The sequence below is a fragment of the Tachysurus fulvidraco genome, chromosome 25 (genome assembly GCF_022655615.1).
Source record: "Tachysurus fulvidraco isolate hzauxx_2018 chromosome 25, HZAU_PFXX_2.0, whole genome shotgun sequence".
NCBI classification, from domain to species: domain Eukaryota; kingdom Metazoa; phylum Chordata; class Actinopteri; order Siluriformes; family Bagridae; genus Tachysurus; species Tachysurus fulvidraco.
This window is the reverse complement of record NC_062542.1, coordinates 7,410,079-7,429,166: the sequence shown is the minus strand read 5'-3', so window position 1 is coordinate 7,429,166 and position 19,088 is coordinate 7,410,079. Positions and strand designations below refer to the sequence as shown.

Below are 19,088 nucleotides of genomic sequence, written 5' to 3'. Positions count from 1 at the left end.
TTGCGGTGTGGCTGTGAGGATTTGCAGGTTTAGTGACAAGAGCATTAGTGATATCAGGCGTGTTGAAGAATTTTGCCATACAGCATCCACTCTAGTTCTTCCAATCCATGGTAAATCATGCCATCACAGAGCTTGCTTTGTGCACAGTGGCATTGTCATGCTGAAATAAGTTTGAGCCCCTTAGTTCCAGTGACCGGATGTTTTAATGCTACAACATATAAATATGCTGTTGTGTAGTGTGCTTCAAACTTAATGGCAACAGTTTGGCAAAGAATCACATATGGGTGTGATGATCACATGTCCACAAAATATTGGCTATATGGTGTATAATGACACTGAAATAAATTATAATTGTTGTTTCCCCATAGGACCCTTACTGCGAGTGGCAAATCAACTCCAGTAAGAAGGGGGATTACTTATGCAGTCGTCGTGGGAGACTGGAAGGCTCTATTCGGGATCCGGTGGCCTGTCCTAAAGTCTGTAACCAGTAAGTGTAAATTTATAATTTATCACCTGAATTAATTAGGGCTGGGATGCCATTCTATAGTGAACTAACATCACTATACGTTCACACTGCAAGTCTTAATGCTCAATTCGGATATTTTGCTCAGATCTGATTTTTTTTTTTGTTTGGCTGATCACATTACCTTTTAAAATGTGGCCTATATCAGATACTCAGATACCAGTGTGAACAGTTTGCTGTTTCGAACTGACCCGCATGCGCAAAAGAACAATAACAATGACGTCACACACAGCACGCCGTTGCGCTAAAAAGTTGGCGAGGTTATGGAGGAAGTATTGTATCATCTGTTGCAAGCAAACATATCATGTAATGCTTTAATGTGATGTATTCAATGCAAACATTATGAACTGGTTCACGTAACCACTTTATATAACACTCTTAACACACACATTATCAGTCATGTTTGGGTCACGTTTTCGAAAACTTTTTTTTTTTGCGCCAGCGAAAACAAAGACACAAACGTGACTGATAATGTGTGTGTGTTAAGCAAAAAAAAAAAAAGTCTTCACCGGCGCAAAAATTGTGATGAATGTCGATGTAGATTGACGCATCAAATCCACCTTGGCTGTTCACACTGCGGCCACATTGGAAAAAAATCAGATTTGGGTCTGATTCAGGACCACATATGGAAGTGGCCCAGATCTGGGCCACTTTTACCTGCAGTGTGAACGTGGCCTAAGTTCTAGCTTATCTAGTCATTTACATGCTCTATTCTTACTTATTATTGTTCTAATACAAGGTCTTTTATATAAATATATACAGTGCTCAGTTTAAATGAGAACACCCTGACAGATTTCTCAGAAAAACCTCCATCTTGCTTTAAAATGAATACTTTCTATGGGATTCTATACAATGAGATATTTGTGCAAATCTGGTTAATTTGTTTTAAATGTGATTGTCAGTACCAAAGGTAAAATTGGAACTATTCTGACAAAATAATTTAAGATCATGCTGCAAAATGAGTATACCACAATGAATATTTTAGGAGAAAGCATAAAATAAATTTGTAATTAATTCACCAGCAGATGAGTCTAATCGATCAACACACAGTTGACCACAGAATAATAGACGATTAAGAGTGGTATTTTGTAAGAAAGATTCCTCCTCGCACTTGTCCGCGTCTCTACCTCTACAAAACAATAGGAGCTCCGGAGCACTGAGAGAACAAACCACACGAGTGAAATCAAATCTAGTTTATTCCAAACAGCTGCTCAAAGAACTGAGCTACAGAACAGAATATATACAGCAAAGAGAGCAAAGAGAAACTGAGTGTCCTGCGAGTAATCTCACAAGCAGGTCAACCTATCTTGTCTTCTTCATCCTGTCAAGAGCACTAAAAGAACAGGATAGACTCAAATCAAGAACATTAAATCAGAAGAGGTGAAGATGACGTAACATAACACAGAAATACATTTTTACATGACAGAGGCTTCCTCGTTCTCTATTCCCTTCAGATTATGGTTACGTTATCACCAAGCCTTACCATCCTGCTTATGTTTGCAGAAACACAGGGTACAAAAACAAGAAAACATGAACACACTTATCACAGGTCAGCATGACCAGAATGGGGGGGGGACATTCCTTTCGACAGAGAAAGTGAAATGTGGAAAGAAAATGAAATAAGCACAAAAATTAATTACCATAAATAAAATTCATTTCAGCATATTTAAAGACAGAAAATCCATTCTCATATAATGCTGAGAAAATGGCAGCACATGGAAAATAAATGTCACAAGAAAATATTTTTTGGCACAAAAAAAGGTCAAGATAAAATTAGTAAAGTATTACTGATAAGCTTGAATACTGTCACAAAAGTAATCCAAAAATTTAAAAAGGATGGAAGTGTCAGAAGCTCTCCAAGACAGACAGGCTGTCCTTGCAAGTCACTGCCTTGTCAAGAGCATTTTGTGATGATAAAAAAAAAGTTCACACTGGGGTAAGTGTTTGGCGCGACACCATAACGGAGTACGCTGCAGTGGAGTGGCGTGCATGGCTGTCGTCCACTGAGGAAGCCACTGCTGAAACCCATGCACAAAAAAGCCAGTCTAGAATTTGCCAGGGCTCATGTTGACAAGGGCGAAGACTTCTGTTTTAAAGACGAGACAAAGATTAATGTTTTTGGCTCTGATTGGTCCCAAATTGTATGGCATCGCAAGAGTGAGGAATACAATGAAAAACGCATGGTATCAACAGTAAAGCATGGGCAGGCAGTGTTCTTGTGTGGGGTCGCATGAGTGCTGCAGGTATGGGGCGTTGCATTTCATAGATGGCATCGTGAAATACTGAAAGAGAAGATGCTATCATCACTTTGTGCCCCTGGACATTGGGCACTCTTTCAAAATGATAATGACCCAGAAGATACATCTAAGATCTCTGGTTTATTTCTGAGGAGTAAAAGTGATTCAGTGGCTAGTGCCAAAATCTATTGTAAACCATTTTAAAACTATTACCATGAAGTTCTATTATTGTTATAAACTTTGATCAAATATTTTATCATTACTCTTCTTTCTTGTTTTTAAAAGGAGGATGACATGTGCCGAGTGTCTGTCAAACTCTAGCCAGTGTGCATGGTGCGAGTCTGCTCAGACCTGCTTTTACTTTGCTGCTTATCTCACAAAGTTCCCCTATGGGGAGTGCAGAGACTGGTATGACAGGTAACAAAATGCATCTCCACATAAATATTTTTTAAAAGAAATGCATTTATTGTATTTTTTAAATATTCAGTTGGTCCAATTTGCCAAGTAATATGAACAGAAAGAAAATAAACAAGATACGTGTAAAAAAGTAACTTTGAGTTATTTCTATATAATCATCTAGTAATGTATTAAGCATCGTTTCTCTGCTCGGTAGTTGTTAGTTGTGATTTGGTAGATTTTAAGTGCTGTTCATCTCTTAAGCTACATAAGTGAGGAGTATTCAGATTATGGAATGAAATCTGCCTTGGACAACAAGTGAATTCAAATGAATGAAAGGAGAATAAAAAGTCTAACTGAGTAATGAGTAGATATTCTTTGTGTATTTTTCAAAAAGTTTATTTGAACTTAAGTTTAAAAGTATATTCATTTGAAAAGAACAGAGCTGGTGAATATAAATAAAACCCTAGTTTCCATGTGAATGACACAGTAACTACTGTAGTTTAGGTCTCGGTCCCATTGCCCATCCCAGACTAGGATGCTTTAATCTGAACAAAACAGCTACCCAAGTTAGTTAGTGATTAGTGTTGGTACACAAATGTGAAAAATACCACCAAAATGTGGTGAGAAACAATACATTTTTGCCTTGTAATGATGTAAGATGTGTATATACAGTTCTTTTGTTTCTATTTACAGTGTGCACTCGGTCCCTCAGTGTAAACAGTGTTCTGCTTCAGCCACATGCACAGAGTGTCTGCAGACCTTTCAGTGTGGCTGGTGTGGGGATTACAGCAACCCTACCTTTGGCAGGTGGGAAAATATCTCTTTTTGCGCTCGATAAGGGTTTAAAATGGTTTTGATAGTTGGCATAGAAAAACAAGCAAAAATATTAGTTCTGTTGGTGATCGTGTTCAACTGTATCATCCTTCCATCATGTCAAATAAAAATAATATTTCTGAACCATCAATTTTATGGTTAAAGGAGACAACGGTTTGATTAATTTTCTGGTTTTGTGATAATATGGGTGTTTAAAATATTGAATATACACATCATTGACATCTATTTATACTGTATAAACAGAAATGTGATTGCTACCATGCTAAAGCTGGCATTTGACCCGTTTCTTGTATATTTATAATTATACTTATTATATGTATAATTGGCACAAAGAAACAATGTTTTTTCCACATATTATATATAGATATATAGTAACGTATACATTCTATAGCAAGTAAATAGCTAATTATAATGTTTCCATTTGTTTTATTTCTTTCAAATCCTGTTTTACGGCAGGTGTCTAAAAGGAGACTGGGGAGGAATAATCGACTCATCCGTGACTAACTGCACTGTTGCTGTTGCTGAAGTGAAGGCCTCAAGGTAAAGCTACAACACATCTGTGTTCCTGCCTGGGTTTGTAATAGTCAGTCATTCTGATGTCACAGGGGAATTGCTATGCCAGATACAGTGGCTTTAATGGAAAAAAAAACAAACTGTTCTAACAATTTCTAACAAGTGCTAGTGTCAGGTTTCAGTGTGAACGCCTAAGAACGCGAGTTTCATTTCTCAACATTTCCAGCCATGATTAATATCGTATTAATGAGAAATCTAGCGTTAAAGTGTATGGGTTGAGATGGCAAAGAATTCGATGCAGAATGCAGCGTGACGCAATTGTGCTGAGTTACAGAAAGGCACGCTTGTCTACTTGGTAATCTGTGCAATGATGAGCAGCCATCAGTTTCAGCAAAGTGTACAGATGAGGAGGTAAGAGAGCTGAACAGACTTAAAGGCAGTATCAGCTCTGCTGCATTGCTCTCTTTAGGTTGAGATGAAACAAGAGCTATTAGCTGGTACTGGAACGGCAATGCGAGTAATGGAGGTAATAAGAATAAAAATAATAATTTTTTAAGTAATAAGTTTGACCTAAAAAGCCGTCTCAGAACTTTATCCGAAAATAAATCTTAGGTGCCACTAAAGATCCGATGAAAGCCTTGTTATCAGAATACAAAGTAAATCTCTCCAGGTATCATGTAGAGTTCACATATACTGTATGGGAGAAATTGTATTGTACAAGTGAATTTCTTGTGGACTGAATAATGCTCAATGATTAATAATTCAATATTATTTGAATAGCTCTCGTAACCATGGATATTGTTAAAAAGCATCTATGAAATTACATTTTACAGCACAGTGCAGGTGCTGATACAATAGCATGAGTATAATCATAAAGAACACTAAACTACACAAATATATTTGTAAGCCGTTATGTTAATATAGGAGTTGACTTCTTTAAATATAGCAGTAAAACATCCTTACTTTATCTTTTCACCGTTAGCCCCGAACCACGCACCCTTTCCCCACCACGGCCGATGGAAATGGAGTTGGAGATGGAGCTGCTGGAGGGGGTGGATGTTGATGGAGAGGCTGTGTGGTCCTATGCATCATGCCCTGATGTGGAGGAGTGCAGGCTGGGCCTTCATACATGCCATCCCTCAGCCACCTGCGTGAACACGCCCACCTCGTACGAGTGCCACTGTGAGAGGGGTTTTACTGGAGATGGAGAGCATTACTGCAATCAGACGTGAGTCATTATCACAATACACGCTGTCGGTTTATGCTCACTTTATAATTTTTCCAGCCAGCATTTGAATTTAATAATGAGTTAATAATATACAATTTAAGATCACTTATTAAAAAAACCCCAACAACCTCAAAATCTCATGTAAACCATTGTTTGAAGCAGATGTATTCTGTGGGTGATTACTATAATTAGATCATTTTTAATTAAAATCCAGATATTTTTCTCTCATGTAGTTTACATTGGGTATAACACACTTGGACAAAATTGTTGGTACCCTTCTGTCAATGAAAGAAAAACCTCACAATGGTCACAGAGAAAACTTTAATCTGACCAAAGTAATAATAAATAAAAATTCTATGAATGTTAACCAATGAAAGTCAGACATTGCTTTTCAACCATGCTTCAACTGAATTATTTAAAATAAATAAACTCATGGAACAGGCCTAGACAAAAATTATGGTACCTCTAACTTAATATTTTGTTGCACAACCTTTTGAAGCAATCACTGCAATCAGACGATCCCTGTAACTGTCAATGGGACTTCTGCACCTCTCAGCAGGTATTTTGGCCGACTCCTCATGAGCAAACTGCTCCAGTTGTTTCCGGTTTGAAGGGTGTCTTTTCCAGACGACATGTTTCAGCTCCTTCCAAAGATGCTCAATAGGATTGTGGTCAGGGCTCATAGAAGGCCACTTTAGAATAGTCCAATGTTTTCCTCTTAGCCATTCTTGGGTGTTTTTAGCTGTGTGTTTTGGGTCATTGTCCTGTTGCAAACACATGACCTGTGACTGAGACCATCTTTCTGACACTGGCCAACACATTTCTCTCTAGAATCCCTTGATAGTCTTCAGATTTCATTGTACCCTGCACAGATTCAAGACACCCTGTGCCATATGCAGCAAAGCAGCCCCAGAACATAACAGAGCCTCCTCCATGTTTCACAGTAGGGACAGTGTTCTTTTCTTGATATGCTTAATTTTTCCATCTGTGAACATAGAGCTGATGTACCTTGGCAAAAATTTCCATTTTTGTCTCATCTGTCCATAGGACATTCTCTTGTGGCTTGTCAACATGTAGTTTGGCATATTCCAGTCTAGCTTTTTTATGATTTGTGTCCTCCTTGGTCGTCTCCCATGTAGTCCACTTTGGCTCCAACAACGACGGATGGTGCGATCTGACACTGATGTTCCTTGAGCATGAAGTTCAAATTGGATCTCTTTAGAAGTCTTTCTGGGCTCTTTTGTTACCATTCGTATTCGCCGTCTCTTTGATTTGTCGTCAATTTTCCTCCTGCTGCCATGTCCAGGGAGGTTGGCTACAGTCCCATGGATCTTAATTTCGGAATAATATGTGCAACTGTAGGCACAGGAACGTCTAGCTGCTTGGAGATGGTCTTATAGCCTTTACCTTTATCATGCTTGTCTATAATTTTCTTTCTGATTTCCTGAGACAACTCTTTCCTTCACTTCCTCTGGTCCATGTTGAATGTGATACACCCCATGTCACCAGACAGCACAGTAACTACCTGGAGCCCTATATATAGGCCCACTGACTGATTACAAGATTGTAGACACCTGTGATGCTAATTAGTGGACACACCTTGAATTAACATGTACCTTTGGTCACATTATTTTCAGTCTTTTCTAGGGGTACCATTATTTTTGTCTAGCCCTGTTCCATGAGTTTATTTGTTTTAAATAATTCCATTGAAGCATGGTTGAAAAGCAATGTCTGACTTTCATTGGTTAACATTCAAAGAATTTTTATTTATTATTACTTTTGTCAGATTAAAGTTTTTTCTGTGACCATTGTGTGTTTTTCTTTCATTGACAGAAGGGTACCAACAATTTTGTCCACGTGTGTAATTGTCTAGTCCTTCTACACGTAGTGCATAGCATTTGATATTCACTAACAGAAAAAACAATGGAAGCACAAAGCCAAATGGAACAAGGTTCATATTTACTCATTTAAAAATTTAAAAATAATTCTGGCAAAAGTTATTGTATCAAGAGCTGGTAGTGCAGACCAGAGGATTTAAAACGAATACCTTGTGCTTACAACATTTAGGTACATCACATCACCATAAATATGATGTGTTAAACGTCACTGGTCAGAATCCCATAGAAAGCTTGGTGGATTATTTTGTAAAAATATAAAATGTTATTTTTATTAGACTAAAATGAATTATTTTTTGCAGTTGTTATTAAAGGAAGAAAGGGAAATGACAAATGTACATTATATTAGTTATGACTGTCTAGCTCAGAAATGGATGTGAGCTGTTCTAATGGCTGTTTCTGTATCTCAAGTAGAGGATCACCGTCTATTGGGTCGACCGTGTCAATTTTATTTCCCTGCTCCGCTTTTTTTTATTTTTTATTTTATTGGTTCCGCTTCATAATCTTTTCACTCTTCCACATCCATTGATTTTACTTTGCTTTTTGCGACTCTCAAGGTACTAAATTGTTGTTAAGAGGCTTTTAGCCCTTGAGTGAGGCCCTTAACCTTAAACTACTTAGTTGTATAAACGGGACAAATGTATGTCTCTCTAGAGTGGAGCGTCTTCCAAATGCCGTAAATGTAGATGGTGTTTGTATCCCAGATCTATGGTGTGTTGTCATAGGGTTTCTCTATGTGGTCATGGCTATGTTTGGTTGCCTTCTTTCTTTTTAGATGTTATAATGAATGTCGTGAGGGCAAGTGTAGTGGCAGTCCGCTGTTTGAGTGCGAGTGCTCTTTGGGTTGGACTTCAGACCCAGCCACTCTGGTGTTGAGTGGTGTGGAGTGCGACGTTGACTGCGGCTGTAACTTCCACAGCACCTGCATTACTGCACCAGGAATCTGCGATCAATGCCAGGGTGAATACCTCCTATGTTCTGTTATCAGCCTTCTTATGGCATGTACAGGCATTTATGCACCTTAGTTGAGCATCACTGTATTTATTTATTTATATTTTTTGACAGATTGGACTACAGGACCACACTGTGAGCACTGTCGTCCCGGAAGCTTCGGTTCAGCGGTAGCTGGTGGTGGAGGCTGTGTGCCGTGTGAGTGTAATGGACATGGTGATCCACTGCAGGGCTTCTGCCACAATCAAACGGGACAGTGCTACTGTACACACCATACCCATGGAGAGCACTGCGAGCTCTGCTTGCCTGACTACTACGGAGACCCTCGGTGAGATACCATTACAATTAGACCAATAAGCAGAGGAATTTTTTTTCTTAGGCTTTCCTGCATAGTAAATTCAATAAAAATAAATTGAAAGCCTTGTTTAAAATCTCATCTTTAATTTTTTTTTTTTTTAGGAACAACGGCACATGTTTCCGGCAGTGTCAAGGTCGCTCCGTTGCCCTTTCTTCATCGTCACACTCTTCATTGCCCCTTTCATCCTCTCTTGGCTGGCATGGATCAGCAGGAGGCCAGGATGGTCTATCACACTGCTTGTGGGTTTTGTCTGTCTCACCAGATCTGGCACCATGCATGCCAGGCCAGACGTGCCCACCCGTGGCACTGACCCTGCATCCAGACTCGTATACACATTGCGCAGTAAGTGCAAAGTCCTGTATCAGAGCAACACGTGAATTACATGCTGCATGACCATAGATCTAGCATTACATCATACATATGTTTTTGAAGATTTGGGTTCAAAATGACTAGATTTTCTATTTTATTTATTCATTTATTTTTATCATGTAGAAATCGTATGTGTATGTATTTGATGGCCTGCCACGTTTTCTCAACAATGGTGTGATGCACTCGGATCAAAACCTGATTGGAGTCTTTTGTGGGACAACTCGTAATCAACCAATCACAGTAGAAGCCACATCTGGTAATAGACTATGCTACATATAAGTTGCATTGAAAGTGTTTTGTCTGAAGGCCCTTTATTTATAATATAATTTACTCAGTAAAATAATAATATCTGTGTCATTTCAGGTGTGATCTCCATCTACTTTGAGGCGAATGTATCTTCGGCTCATCCTCAAGGTTTTAATGCCTCCTTCTGGGTGCGGCGTTGCACTGAGGGAGGATCTGAAGGGGCTCTTGATGGCTCATCAGAATGCCAGGGCTTTGCACAGTGCCGTGACGGAGTCTGCCAGTGTTCCAGTGGTTATGGAGGGCCGCTTTGTGATTGGCCCATCTGCCCCGGGAACTGTAGCACTCGAGAGGGCCGAGGCATTTGCAATACGGTGATTGAATTTTCCTGTTTCACAATAGATGAACAACTACTGCAGGATTTTCCAGGAAAAGAAACTGTTGCGTTTAGATTTTTACTTACTGTGATAACTGTTTTTGTTTAATGTTACCATGATAAATAGAATAAAACTTTAACATTTCACTGAATTGTATATATATCCTGACTCCTGTATTATGTTATTGCAGACTCTAGGAGTGTGTGTGTGCGCTCTCGGCTGGGCTGGACCTGACTGCTCCTCCATTGCAGATGCAAACAGCCTGGTGTGGGAGAATCTACTGGACACACAACTCACAGTGGTGAAACATCTCATTCAAACACTTCCTGTGAAGCAATGACATGAACCCTGATATATTTCCTCAAATGATCTATGACTCCAGCATAAGTGCATTGCCATATTGATGATGATCCACATACCTGTTCCTGAGCGTTAGCCAAACACAGATAATGTGCACTTGTATTGTGTGTTGCTTATTGAGTAGAATGGAGAAACAAGCACTAAAACCGTGATTTCATTCATTTGCTCATTTACGTTTCTCCAGTAAGGTGATTTTTAAACAGGACTAAAAGCTATATAGTCTTTATCATCATTTATTCCTTTCCTGAAGTTTTTTTTTCAATCCTCCATCCCCACAGAATCCATCGTACAGGTTTCTCCAGAGGATGGGGCACTCGCTAGTTTCGGGTCCCCATGGCACACTCTGGTTATATGGTGGCCTCTCTCTCTCAGAGGGAATTCTGGGAAATGTTTACAGGTATAAACAACTTATATGTTATAAGATAGATGGCAATATGATGTAAATAATGAATACAACATCACAAAGGGTGTGAGGTAGGGAAGTAATCAGGTATGATGTGACCTGTTGTGAAATGAACTTATTCTCCAACTACATCACAACATTTATTTAATTATGAAAACTAAATCATAGTTGTAACCATTAGAATGAATGTTCTGCTCTGCCTATGAAATATGCTATTTTTTGCTATTACAATCATTTGACCACTTTGCTCTTTTTTCTTACTTGATGTAATGACAAAAAAAAGAATGGAAATTATTATGAACAACTTCTGATAAATCAAAATGTGAACTTTAGTAACACTGTGGCTTAACACTGATTAGTCATCGGTTTATTCTCTGTTTTCGTGTATATATTGTAAACCGACATGTGGCTTGACTTAGGTATTTTGTGCAAGAGCGCCGCTGGACTCAGATGCTTACCAGTTCATCGGATGAAGGATCAAGCCCCTTACCCCGCTACCATCATGCCTCTGTTGTGGTAGCCATTCATGACCATATGTCTAATACTCCAACAGACAGTCACCACTTAATGCTTGTGGTGGGTGGGGTAACTCCAAACAGTGTTTTAAATGATACATGGAGCCTCAATTTAAGCAGTCTGGTGTGGACAGAGTACAAGGTATGGAACACTAGATGTGTTTTAAATGGTTTCCAGCTTTTGTATAACTTAACAAAATGAATCTGTTTTTAACTGATAACTACTTTTGTTTTCAGAGTTTGGTGCTGCCTTCTGTTGCTGGTCACACTCTGACAGTGCGCAGAGTCTCCTCTGTGCTACTGATTGGAGGATACTCTCAAGAGAACGGTTTCAATCACCACCTACTTGAGTTTAATCCACGGTCTGGAAACTGGACTGTATTGCCACACACTGGTACACCACCTACAGGTAAAATGTGGACACTGAAAGATTTTTTTTCTGAATTTAATGTAGATCTTGTTTTGAATAAATATATATATTTTTTTTACCACAGGTCTTTATGGACATTCTGCAGTCTATCATGAGCAGACTGATGCTGTGTATGTGTTTGGAGGTTTCCGTTTCCATGTGGAGGCTGTAGAGCCTTCTGGAGAACTCTATACCCTTTACTACCCCAACCTCACCTGGTCTTTACTGGTCCCTTCCCGGGGAAACAAGGTGATTTGAACAAGTTCAAAGAACTGAAACATTAGCAGTGTTTGAGAATAAAGTAGTCTGATCAGTGTGCTTTTCTGCCGAACAGCCTCTGTCGCATTTCTTCCATGCGGCAGCTCTATTGAAAGACACCATGGTGATTGTTGGAGGGCGGTCAGGAGCAGAAGATTACAGCAACAGTGTGTACCTCTATCAGATCAATTGCAACACCTGGATACAACCAGGTATCCCTATCACAGACATGTAACACAATCACTTTTTCTCGCTCCACTTTTTCACAAATATTTATTAAGGAGCCCTTAAAGTTATGAAAGCTGCCTTGCTTTTGAAGTGCATCAGTTGTCCTATTCACTACCAGCAGACAAATGCGAATGATTTTTTTGCACTCTGATTTTTTTTGACTTGCTTTATTCTTACTGCAGTATCTTCAGTCGGTGAACCTGTTAATCAATCCATATCCTTGGCCATGGCAAGTTCAGGGAATCGTCTGTTCATATCAGGTGGATTTAATGGTATCATGCTGGGACGTTTGATCACTCTCTCGGTGCCATCTGACCCCTGTGCTTTACTGCCTACGCTGGAGGCCTGTAACAACAGCACAGGCAGCTGTGTGTGGTGCAGGGGTGCCTGCACTTCCTCAGACACAGCAGAGAGGTACACATTAAAATTTACAGAAGTTGAAAACTTTAAATTTAGCTTGATTAAGTACATTTTTAAAGCCTCATTGGTAGTTAAATCGTTTAATATATATTCCACTGTAGATGTTTTCTTTTTAGCAGTTTCATCAGTTTAACTTCATTTCATGTAACTTCTTTTTTCAGAATCGGCTGTCCTGTAATTCATTCTCCATGCTTTCCTACTCCCCGTGTCCCTGATCAGTGTCGAAGGCTGAAAACATGCAGTGAATGTTTGGCCCGACATCCCAAAACATTTTCCAGCTCAGGACAGGTAACAGGGATGTGCCTCCCAGCAGTTCTCTAGTTTTATTCATACCGGCATACCCTCTGAACGTTTTTCAACAGCAAGGCCAATTCTTTTATTTTTGGTATTTCATTTCTTGATATTTACATCTAGATATGTTTGGCGCCAAACCGCCCAATGTCTTTGCTGAACAAGAGCAATTTATCATTTTTGGAAAAAGATACAAGTACACAGTAATTTATTGGAAAATATATTTCCCTGTGATTGGAAAAATAAATAACCCCTAAATGGTCACATATACCACGCTTGCAATAACTGCATGAAGATGGTGAACCAGATGTGTTCAATAAAGAGTAAAGACAAAAGTATATAGTAAAAACAAAATTAGCCTTGCCAATCCAATACTTTTAGAGGGGGCTGTACCTAAAGTGTTAAGTGTACTGAGTACAAAGTCTTTTTTTTCTGTGTGTCTAGCGGTTGTTACATTATTTCTCTCGTTTTTTTATATACATAGAGCACTCTACAGTGTAAATGGTGCACTAACTGTCCTGAAGGAGCATGTATTAGCAGCTCTGTGACCTGCGCATCGGAACATGACTGCAGGATAAACCAAAGGGAGATTTTCCTCTCCAGCAACTGCACTGAAACAAGCTGTGAGGCGTCTGACTGCCCAAAGTGCACAGCATCAGGGAAGTGTATGTGGACCCGTCAGTTTAAACGCACAGGTACATGTGAACATGAACTGATTGTATTAGACTGTCTAACACAGGGGTGTCAAACATACTGGTCTAAGCTGGCCCACCAAGTTCATTTATTATTTGACTTTTAAATGAAAACCTACCTTTGTAGCTCTACCAAAATATACTAATGCTGAAATATTTCAGTAGCATTTGAGAATTTGATGCTCTTTCCAAAAGAGCTCATTTAGAGTTTTGACCGAATTGTAGTCTACACTGAATAGTCATATCATTAAAACCACCAAGTGAATAACACTGATTGTTATTACAATGGTGCCTTTGCTGGGATGGATTAGGCAGCAAGTGAACTGTCAGTTCCTGACCATGATGTGTTGGAAGCAGGATAAATGGGCAAGTATCTAAATGATTTTAACAAGGGCCAAATTGTGATGGCTAGACAACTGGGTCAGAACAACTCCACAACAGCAGGTCTTATGGGATATTCCCAGTATGCAGTGGATAGTGCCTACGAAAAGTTGTCCAAGGAAGGACAAATGGTGAACTCGTGTCAGGGTCATGGATGCCGAAGCCTCACTGATGCCGTTGGTGAGCAAAGGGTTGTCTGGTTTAGTCTAGCATGAGCTACTGTAGTAACTTTTACAAGTTGCTGTAAAAGATAATGCTGGCCTTAATAGAAAGGTGTCAGAACACACAATGCATTGCAACTTGCTGTGTATGTCAGTGTGCCCATGTTGACCATGGTCCATGACTGAAAGTGGACACAATAGGCATGCGAGCATCTGAATTGGATGACGGCGCAATGGAAGAAGCTGGCCTGCTCTGATGAATCACATCATATAAATGGCCAGGTCACTTACTGGGGGAAGAGATGGCACCAGGGTGTGGCAAAGAAACTTGGCAAGCTGGCAGAGGAAGTGTGATGCTCTGGGCAATGTTCTTCCTTGAAAACTTGGGTGCTGGCAGTCATGTGTATCTTAAACACATATCAATGTCACCACCAAAAGTAAACACCTTCATGGTAAAGTATTCCTGAATGGGAGTGGCCTTAGTTGTTCATACTGTAAATAGTTAAAGGAACATGACGTACATGACAAAGAATTCTCCAAATTCCCAAGGTATCAGTTTGATCGATCATCTGTGGGATGTGATTGACAAACAAGTCTATGGAGATCAGAGAACTAGCCACCTTCTGGACTGAATCTGTTGCTGAATCTGATGCATTTTGTTTTAAGGCTATGACAACATTAAGAAATATCTGTAGTCTTAAACATACTGTATAATATATACATTATAGTCTCCTGCCCCGCATGCACATGCTTTGTCGTTGAGCATATTTTCTGATGAAATAGACATGGACAATTTAATGCACAGTGTTCAGAATCTGCTGATTATCAGGATAGTTAGAAATACAGTATACATTTCCAGTTAATAATTTTGCAGTGAAATATAATCTAATTTAGGAGTATGCATGGTGGTGTTTTTTTATTATTCAGATTATTTCATTCAGATTACTATCAAATCGTTAGGACATAGAGTAGTAGAGTGTATCTAGATGTCACATGGTATGTATTTATGGAACTCTACTGTTATTAAACATTCATGCATAATTGCTTGATCAGATAATACAGGGCTACATATCAGCCTGATCTTGTGGAAACTGCAGTTTAAACATTTGTACTCATATATACTACTTTCCTGATCCTTATGGCACAAAATATAAATTGTCCTTATACTGTACCAAATATTACATGTATTCAACATATTTAAAAATATTAGTAATATCTGTTTTTTCCTCTTTATTTTAAGTAGCACAGTGTTTTATTATTTGTTGATTTATTAAATGAACCAAAAAAAAAATTCTTTCCAGGGGAGACCAGACGAATTCTGAGTGTCAATCCGACGTACGACTGGACATGTTTTAGCTATGCGCTATTGAATGTGTCACCCATGCAAGTGGAATCGTCTCCCCCTATGGCCTGCCCTACGCCCTGTCACCAAATCCAGAACTGCAGCGATTGTCTCAGCTCCCATGGTTCAGATGGGGGTTGGCAGCATTGTGTTTGGAGTATGGCTCTGCAGCAGGTGAGAGGCTACCCACACTTACCACTAATAAGACCTACATCAGCTGCTTTCCTAAGCGTTTACAGTCAGTGTTTTAATAGTTTACTAAGTAGAAATGATTTTATTCCACGTTATAACTCAACGCATGTTAAATTTCATGGTAAAATTTCATGTTACCAAATATTTTTAAGTCAATTATAGGTTATCTACTGTCATTCTATAATGAATATTTTTAAAATAATAGCTAAGAGTCTGATTTTTCATGTTTATTTACTATATCAAATTTGCAGTGGATCAAAAGTTGATATATACCGTGGTAGTATTCTGTGATGTCGGCTTTTCATTGTTCCACTGATTGGAAGGTTGTGAGTTCGAAACCTTCAGTGATGGGCCCTTGAGCAAGGCCCTCAACCCTTGTTTCCACGGTTGTATAAAAATGAGAGAAAATTTAAGTCGCTTTGGATAAGAGCATCTTACACTTAAAAGAATTGATCAAATTTACAAATATGTAAAATAGGTAACCTTCCTATTTGAACCATTCTTGTTTACTGTAACTTAGTCAGATCTCATTGCTCAGATCAGTTCACAGATTTCTTTAATGGACTTGGGTCATGGCTTTGTGATGATCACTCCAATACTTTCACTTTGTTGTCTTTTAAGTTATTTTGATAGAACTTTAAATGTGTGTTCAGGAACATTTGTCTTGCTGTCAGACCCAGTTGTGACTAATTCTTGTTGATATCTTGAAGTGTTGCATAGTATTTACAATATTTCTTGATAACTCATCTTCCTCATGAAACCATCTTTTTTCTGAAGTGCACCAGTATTTCTTTTCCAGTACAGATGTTTTACAGTTCAGATGGTGCTAGTGTAGTACTGACTTAATGGTGTACGTAAACATTTGGTCCATAATACATCCAACTCCTCCACCATTTCATTTGTTAATATTTTGGGTTAACAAAGTTAACACATCCCTTTTAATTAAGCTCTGCCTTGTTCCTGATTGATGCAGTATTTGTGTGATCTCAATTTTTTTAATGAGGAAGCAGACTTGTGGGGGGCCACAATTTTTTCTGCAGTCTTGGTTGAGTTGCTTTTTTATTCCCACTTCCCAAAAAGGCAATGTCTATAAATTTAAATTATATATTCCCAATTTAACCCTAATTTTGACTATTGGAAAATCAAAAGCTCGTCATCGCATCAGTTTCTGGAATCTGCCAGACGTTTTTAAGGATCCAGTCAATTTGGTGCAATCAAGCGTTTAAGCCACTAGGATTCTGATCTAGAAATAAATAGTCTGTAATCAATTGTATGAAAATGACCTTTTGTGTGAAGAAGATCTTCACAACATCCTCCGTCTCTGTGTGACAGTGTATGAGTCCTTCATTTGTTCCGTTGCGCTGTGAAGCTGGTCAGTGCGGTCGTCTGCTGTCTGGGGGAGACTCTTGCTCTCCTCAGTGCTCCCAGCTTACCCAGTGCTCCCAGTGCATTGCCAGGCCGCAGTGTGGCTGGTGTGCCACCCGTGGAGCTAATGGTGCAGGACACTGCCTACAGGGAGGTCTGAATGGTAAGTATTCTTCACTAGTACCCCAGCTCTAATATTCATGTAATTTATGTTCAAACTGTATACACTGAAAAAAATTGTAACTTAAAATGTAGTCTTTTTGTGAAATTTCATTTTGTGAAGTTTCAAGATGCTACATAAAACAAGGATTAAAACTTTGTACACTTTTCTGCACGTTTCAGTGTTTCAAATGTTTGAAATATGTGCCTCTAAAAGAAGACACAACATACTAGTCACCCACCGAGTTTTTCACTTTGTTATCATTTTGTAGGTGTTAGCCAATCTCTCTGTCACCACTGGAACAGCAGCTGGTCCTTCCTGCACTGTCCAGAAGAGGATGAGTGTGCCAACGGCCATCACCGTTGCAATGTTACCCAGGACTGCCATGACCTACATGATGGTTACCACTGCACCTGCAGAAAGGGCTACATACTCAGCAGGTACATTCAAAGGCATAGACAAGTTATTTTTAATGGTAACAAACCCAGGGCAATTGTAGAAACACACAATTCATGCTTATTCATGTATGCTTATAAATAAATCCTCTTTCCTTCTCTCTTTCCCAGTGTATCCGGGCAGTGTGAGCCAGTATGTCTGCAGGGCTGCGTTAATGGCACCTGTGTGTCACCGGGAGTGTGCCAGTGTCACTTTGGCTTTGTCGGGGAGAACTGCTCAAGTCAGTGCCGTTGCAACAAGCACAGCAACTGTATGGGCGTCACTCAACTGGATACATGTCTGGAGTGCCATAATCACACAAAGGTATTGCAGGTCTTCTCATATATTGCCAGTTCCTTAGTAGGGTAATGTTGATTGTTTTATAGATCCTATGTATATATAATAATATAACATTTTTCCTGAGATATATATGAGCTGGTTTTCTCAAGTGTGATTCATTAATTCATTCAATAATTTCATTCATTTCACTCAGGGTCAGCACTGTGAAAAGTGTAAGCCATTGTATGTAGGCTCTGCAGTAGGTGGTGGTGTGTGTCGTCCATGTCGGGAGTTTTGTAGAGGAAACAGTGATGTATGTTTGTCCAAAGACGAGCTCAAGTTGGCACTGGATTACCCAAGTGACCACCCACTAGATCCTGAGGGTGTAAGTCTGCTTTGTCTGTTTCACTTTTTGATTTGCTTTTCTTTTTGATATTCTGTAACTCTCTTACTTTTTTTTTTTCCTCAGATTGTTCATTGGGTAGCAGAGGGCCCCACTGAGGATAATGCCGTGTGTGTGAACTGTCAGAACAACAGCGTTGGGGACAAGTGTGAGAGCTGCCTTAGCGGCTACTTTCTGCTGCAGGGGAAGTGTGAAAAGTGAGTGAGCTGCAGTGAAAAGCGCTAAAAAAAAGTTACAATTTACAAACCGAATAACACACAGAGATGACAGAATATTTAGTAGGGAAACAAACATTTGGATTGGCTAGTGGAAGAAAATTTAAGTAGCTCGAAATATCAATAACAAAAAAATTATAATAATTATTGATTGATTCATTGATTCATTGATTCATAGCCTTTGTTTTATTGACTTCATATCTTCCTGCTGTTAAAAAATAATTTAGATCATGTAGACATCTGCATACAGAAAAAGCTCAGATATTTCTCAAGCCTCTTCATCCTGGCCAGGCACCCAGTAAAGCATAAAAAAAGGCTGAAGGAAAAAATTTTCCCTAGATGGACCTAGACCTATTTCACTATGTCTTTGTGTACCTTCATCTTAATGTTGATTTAAAATATTGGTCTGAATCTGAACCACACAACACACATGCTTATACTGTGTATATTCAATTTATATTCAAAATTATTCAATCAATTTGAAAAATTAAGTTTATGCTTCTTTACTACAACAGTGCTGTTGCCAGCTACCACATCATTGCCTAGTGCAGTGCTGTTTAAAGTTAAATGGCTAAAGTAAGGTGTTATGAGCTGATAGAACACACTAATGAATGTATGAATGTATTGCTTCTAAATAATTACAATTATATAG

General features: G+C 39.0%; 1 protein-coding gene across 1 annotated transcript in view; it reads left to right on the top strand.

Annotated features, from left to right (window-relative positions):
• Positions 1-19,088, top strand: part of megf8 (multiple EGF-like-domains 8) — a 39,535-nt gene that overhangs the window by 15,248 nt on the left and 5,199 nt on the right. Inside the window, exons 18-42 of the mRNA XM_027172171.2 lie at positions 369-487; positions 3,046-3,177; positions 3,853-3,966; positions 4,450-4,533; positions 5,489-5,734; positions 8,405-8,589; positions 8,695-8,908; positions 9,040-9,280; positions 9,431-9,563; positions 9,671-9,924; positions 10,118-10,228; positions 10,566-10,684; positions 11,110-11,347; positions 11,443-11,614; positions 11,700-11,863; positions 11,949-12,084; positions 12,283-12,514; positions 12,682-12,808; positions 13,296-13,506; positions 15,347-15,561; positions 16,912-17,107; positions 17,376-17,544; positions 17,671-17,863; positions 18,033-18,203; positions 18,288-18,418. Of these exons, the coding sequence (XP_027027972.2) occupies positions 369-487; positions 3,046-3,177; positions 3,853-3,966; positions 4,450-4,533; positions 5,489-5,734; positions 8,405-8,589; positions 8,695-8,908; positions 9,040-9,280; positions 9,431-9,563; positions 9,671-9,924; positions 10,118-10,228; positions 10,566-10,684; positions 11,110-11,347; positions 11,443-11,614; positions 11,700-11,863; positions 11,949-12,084; positions 12,283-12,514; positions 12,682-12,808; positions 13,296-13,506; positions 15,347-15,561; positions 16,912-17,107; positions 17,376-17,544; positions 17,671-17,863; positions 18,033-18,203; positions 18,288-18,418 (4,307 nt within the window). The remainder of the gene's footprint in view (positions 1-368; positions 488-3,045; positions 3,178-3,852; positions 3,967-4,449; positions 4,534-5,488; positions 5,735-8,404; positions 8,590-8,694; positions 8,909-9,039; positions 9,281-9,430; positions 9,564-9,670; positions 9,925-10,117; positions 10,229-10,565; positions 10,685-11,109; positions 11,348-11,442; positions 11,615-11,699; positions 11,864-11,948; positions 12,085-12,282; positions 12,515-12,681; positions 12,809-13,295; positions 13,507-15,346; positions 15,562-16,911; positions 17,108-17,375; positions 17,545-17,670; positions 17,864-18,032; positions 18,204-18,287; positions 18,419-19,088) is intronic.